General features: G+C 36.9%; 1 protein-coding gene across 1 annotated transcript; it reads left to right on the top strand.

The window, feature by feature from the left end:
• Positions 1-878: 878 nt before the first annotated feature.
• On the top strand, positions 879-2534 carry LOC118756455 (piggyBac transposable element-derived protein 3-like; the record flags this gene model as incomplete). The annotated part of the gene is made up of 2 exons (XM_036491218.1): positions 879-2244; positions 2346-2534. Coding segments are annotated over 2 exons (1552 nt in total), but the record flags the coding sequence as incomplete, so codon positions are not given.
• Between the last annotated feature and the right edge of the window lie 3134 nt (positions 2535-5668).

Here is a 5668-nt window from a genome sequence, read left to right as displayed (position 1 = left end):
GATGAAGCGGCTCTTGGAGATCCTGCGAAAAAGATTTAAGTGTGAGAATGAGTTTTAACTAACAAAATTGTGTACATTTCTCTTCCAAAAAACTCAGCCCCTGATCTTTAACGTATACACATCAAATAGAACATAGTCCTTATTGTGATAATTTTTTGTTTACTACGATTTCAAAGGATACACTTTTTATTCTTTCATCACTATGTTCTTTATGAATAAGACTTAAAACAAAACTAGTAGACATGTCAAAAAAACATGTACTAAAACTTTATACCTCTTTTTCAAGATTTGCTTTTGATATTTTATTATCTTGAAACATTTGAAATGAGGTCTATTGGTGTATTTATTTTTAGCAAATATTTAAAATAAATAACAGCAGTTTTGTTTACTTGTGAGGCCTTGTCGGGCAATATTTCTTAAAGGGATAAATATATTTTGGATTCTTGGCTATTAACCCATTAATGCCTGCCCATAGACCCGCTGGTACGATTTTGATGAAATTTTTAAATATGTGCCTGGGAGGCCATAAAAGTTGATAGAAAAAAAAAAAAATTTTTACATGCGAACACACCTTAGATATGACATGGGTATTTAAATACCCGACAGGCATTAACATTAACTTTGAAATAACTCCAAAAAAAAACACCATTGGCTATTGTTTTGACGTTTTGTGCATTATTGACATTTGCCAAATGGTTTTTTATGCACCATCATCCCACATGTAAAAAAAATACTTATAGTGATATAAAAAGGTCAAATAAACAAGAAAAAAGTGATAAGAAATAAATTGGCTGATTATAAACAATTGTAAGTACACATGATCTTTTTTTCGTTATATTTTATGTAAAATTATAAATATATGTCTCAATATATTATAGAATATTCAGAATGATTCGTCGGCAGAAAGTTCTCACTGCTATCGAGCTGCAAGCTATTTTAGATAGTTGGTCTGATGGAGATAGTGATGGAGAGGATAACTTTGTCCAACACGCAGACGCCGTTGATATTATCATAACGCCACCCGATGTCGATATTCTGAGTGACAATGAGGAATTGGACGACAATATTCAATTGTTGCGCGATAACCCGGAGCTGCCTCATGAGATTGCAGGGCAATTTGAAATTCAATGCGTTTACGATGACAGCAACGAGCACTTGCCATCGGGTTGTGATGATGATACCGTAAATGAACCCGATTTTGAACAAGAAGAAGAAGATGATACACCGGTGGCCTCGACATCTAGTGGTCGTGGTCGCAAATCAACGCTTAAATCAAGTAAGCCACCTAAGCGACCCAGAATCGAAGAGGGCATGAAACCAAAATGGTCTCGGTCGCAAAATTATCAATTCACTAAGATTCCATTCGATGATTCGGCCACTTCACACAAAGCGTTGTATGAGAAAATTGGTGACATGAATCCAGTGCAGCTTTGGGAAATGTTCATCGATGAGGAGGTGTTGAACATGTTGGTTACTTCAACCAACCAATATGCTGCGACCAAAAATTGTCCTTCGTTCATAACATCAATTAGCGAAATGAAAACGTTTTTGGGCGTGTTGTATATAACCGGTTACCATACATTGCCGCAAATATATAGTTATCGGTCAAATCGGGAATCATTAGGATGCGCGCTAATAAAAGAATGTATTTCAAGAGACAGATTCAAACGAATCAAACAGTTCTTTCACGTGTGTGACAACTCAGCATTGGATATGAAAAACAAATTTGCAAAAGTCGCACCATTGAATGACTTATTGAACAAAAAATTTCTTCAATTTGGTGTTTTCTCTCACAACCTTTCCATTGATGAACAAATGATTGCCTACTACGGCCGACATTCGTGCAAAATGTTCATCAAGGGAAAACCAATTCGTTTCGGGTACAAGTATTGGTGTTTGGCTTCGTCAGAAGGCTACTTGTATCAACTACTTCCATACGCTGGTGCATCAGAACAGGAGGACCCAGGTTTCGGACTGGGAGAACGTGTTGTGCTATCACTTCTTTCACATCTGGAGGCCCGCGCCAAGCGCACGGTTACCTTTGACAACTTCTTTACAAGTCACAAACTTATGACTCGTTTGTCGAACGATGGATTCTTCGCTTTGGGAACTGTTCGTGATAATCGGACCAATCATGCCCCATTAATGAACATCAAGGAAATGAAAAAGAAGCCTCGCGGGACGTCTGACTTTCGTTTCGACATGAACAATTCTATTTTGGCGGTGCGTTGGAATGATAATGCGGTAAGTTATATGTGCAAAGAAACATTTCAATTTGACTATCGGTTCATTTTGATCTTTACGTCCATCGTTGATGTGTTCTTCATTCATTCTTATCTTTTCAGGTCGTGACCTTATTATCGAATTTCCTAAGCCATACACCAATGGTCCGCGCGAAACGGTATGATCGAAAGCAACGGAAAATGGTTACTATTGAGCAGCCGTATTTGGTCAACGAATACAATCATCTTATGGGAGGTGTGGACCTTTTTGACAATGCAATGAACAACCACGCTGTCGAGTTTAAATAGCGGCAAATCAGCTGCACTTGATAGTAGTTGGTTGAATAAGGAAAATGAATTAGCAACAAGAGTTTACGGGATGTACATAGCTCAGTGGTTAACGCTTCTGACTTTGAACATCGAATTCGCAGGTTCGATCCCTGCTGAAGTCTAGAAAAAAGAAGTCTGATGAGGAGATGTGGTGATCTCCGAAATAGTGCTATAACTTCTACCGCTTAGACTTTGTTGCTTTTTCAATTTTTCCTAATAAACAATCGTGGTACAAAGCTCAATAAAAATATTAAAAAAAAAAAAAAAATTCAATGAATAATTATCGAATTCGGATTCGGGGAAAAAAGTGGTATTGGCCATTAATAACAAATGCGTTTGACGCGGCTATGGTAAATGCATGGAAGTTACATTGCTTCTGTCGCAAGTATGACAAGAAGCCACCGATGTCTCAATATGAATTTCGAGTGGAGGTGTGTGAATCGATTATGATCAAGTCCAGTTATCATCATCCGGGTAGAACGTCGGCTTCCGGGGCACAACTGGCAATGCGTTACGACCGTATGGATCATTTCATCGGAAAACTTAATACTCGTCATCGTTGTCCGCAATGCGGTGGCAAAACTGAATATGGTTGCTTGAAGTGCCAAGTGAACTTGCATCCCGCTCCTTGCTTTCTGGATTACCACAACGGCGTTGAACCAGATAAGAAAAAGATTGCCAAGGCTAAGTAATCTATTTCTTATAAATATAATAATTTCTCAGTAAAATAAAAAAAAATTCTATTTAATTATGCGTTTTATTCACTGCAAATTAAATGTTTCCATATAGGAAAAAAAAGACTTTTTGTGTACCCACATTGGACTGTCGGGTATTTAAATACCCATTTTCATTTAACCAGGTGTAACGGCCAGGTGTGTTGAGATATCTCTATAGCGTTTTTTTCATTACATGAAGGACACCTGAAGCTATCTGGTAAGGTGAGCTTTTTTCGTTTTTCCCATTTCCCTATATTTGGGAGCGCTTTTCCTAAGAATTTTCCGATAAAAAAAAAACCTCGATTTTTGGCTTAAAAAAAAAAGTTTTTAACGAAAACAATATACTGACATAATTTTATTTTTTAAGGCTCATTCTTCCTCTTCAATCAAAAAAAAATATAACTTCGATATCTCTTTCCTAGCCCGAGCTAGAATTTATTTAGTGACACCACTTTCTTGGGTATTTAAATACCCATTAGGCAGGAATGGGTTAACTTCGGTCCGGATATGTCGGCCTTCCTCTGCTGTTTAATGTCGAAGTTTGAGCAGTCAAGTCAAGCAGTTAAGGCTAGTTATAAAGAGAGTCGTTGCTCGCATTATTAAAAATCTGCAAGGCTGATGGAATATTATTGTTCAAAGATCTGGTATGAAAAATCCAATGAATCGCCAGTTTTCCAAACATTTTCATTTGTAAAATTAACTTAAAACAAGTAAGAAAGTCTAAGTTCGGGTGGAGCCGAACATTAAATACCCGGCGCAAGTATTAAATATGTGACCTGGTCTACGAAAAGGGAGCTTACGTGCGAAAACTAGTTTTCTGTGAAAAAGCTGTTAAAAGTAAGCAACTCGTTTCGTCAGTTTCTCATTATCTCGTTAACTGTTCTCCGCGCCGGACGTCCAGTAAGTGTTGTTGTTGGTCGGAATATTATTATAGTTCATCGTGTAAGTTGCTAGTGTGGAACATTTAAAAAAGTAACACTGAAGAAGTGACGTTTACTGTTTCTGTTGATTATCGTCTTCGCATTTCGCATGAAATGAAACATGAGTGTTGATGACGAGTTCAGTGCCGTATACGGACAATATTTCCATGAAAAGGATGATGAAAACGATGATGAAAACTATGAAGAGAGCGATGATGATGACGACGAAGTATGTGTATCTCAGGCAGAAGATGATACCGAACAAACTTTTGTTAAGATGGACCTGTATGTTGTTGATGTAAAGGAGGAGGAGCTGGTAACAAAATTTCTGTCAAAAGATTGTTGTAATAATGAATGCCATACACTGATACCACGGGAAATGATCGAGAGTACGCGGAACAATTGTTTAGAGATGTCGAAAAATGAACTTGATTTAGTGATTTTGTCGTATTTTTACTCTTTTTTCTCTACATTTTTAGTACACTTCTAAGCAAGTTAGGATTTTCTGCTTTTCACCACGTGAAAAAGCATCTCATCTTCCATCCGAATCAACCAAAAAGTGAAAATTGATTTTTTGACACCTAAGCCCCCTTTCCGTAGACCAGGTCACATATATGTTTTTTCACCTTTCCGAAACCTACCGCTAGATGGTAACCGTAAATTAGCGTCCTTAAATTTCGAAATATTGCAGTTTCAAGCATTTCTGAAATTTGCCTTTATATGGAAAGTGGTCGTAATTTTAATCTGATTCCAATAATTTTCAAGGTTTTGCTTCTATGTGGCAAGCACAATAAAAATACCGAGTTTGGTACAAATTGGTAGAACGGTTACCGATATACATATATGTGATCATAAGTGGGCGGTGCCACGCCCATTTTCCAAAATTTTACCATAAACGTATTTCTTGGTAAAGAATTGTTGCAAGCATCAATTTTGAATAAATTAGCTTTAATATTTACTGATTTATCGAAGATTTTGTACTTCTCTAAATTACCGTTATATGGGATGTGGGCGTGGTTATTGTCAGATTTTTTAAATTTTCGGCCATTTAGTATGCTGTACCAAGGCCAACAACTGCCAAGTTTGGAAGAAATTGGTGCAGCGGTTACCAAGATATACACATGTAACCATAAGTGGGCTACGCCCATTTTCCAAAAATTTATAATATTCTTAATTTTAGTCTAAAAATTGTTGTAAATATCAATTTTGTCATTTTGCCATTTGTCTATATCTATCTCGATTCGTTTTGGCTGTTACAAACAACCGTTATGTGAACAAAATTAATATACCCTTGTGCACAAGTGCGCTCGGGTATAAATATAAGCAAACGAATGCAGAAAGTTTTGCGCTATAGTCAAAGAAGTATATGAATGTCCTTAAATTTTAGAGCCTTCGGAACATCCTTTAAAGGACTATGAAACCATAATACTCTCTACTCAGCTTCGAAGAGGACGTATGGATGTTGGCACACTTTTGCGCA

Source organism: Rhagoletis pomonella, unplaced genomic scaffold (genome assembly GCF_013731165.1).
Source record: "Rhagoletis pomonella isolate Grant_MI unplaced genomic scaffold, Rhpom_1.0 Rhpom_scaffold_10362, whole genome shotgun sequence".
Lineage (NCBI taxonomy): Eukaryota > Metazoa > Arthropoda > Insecta > Diptera > Tephritidae > Rhagoletis > Rhagoletis pomonella.
Note: the sequence above shows the minus strand (reverse complement) of the source record. Positions and strands in the feature narration are given on the sequence as shown.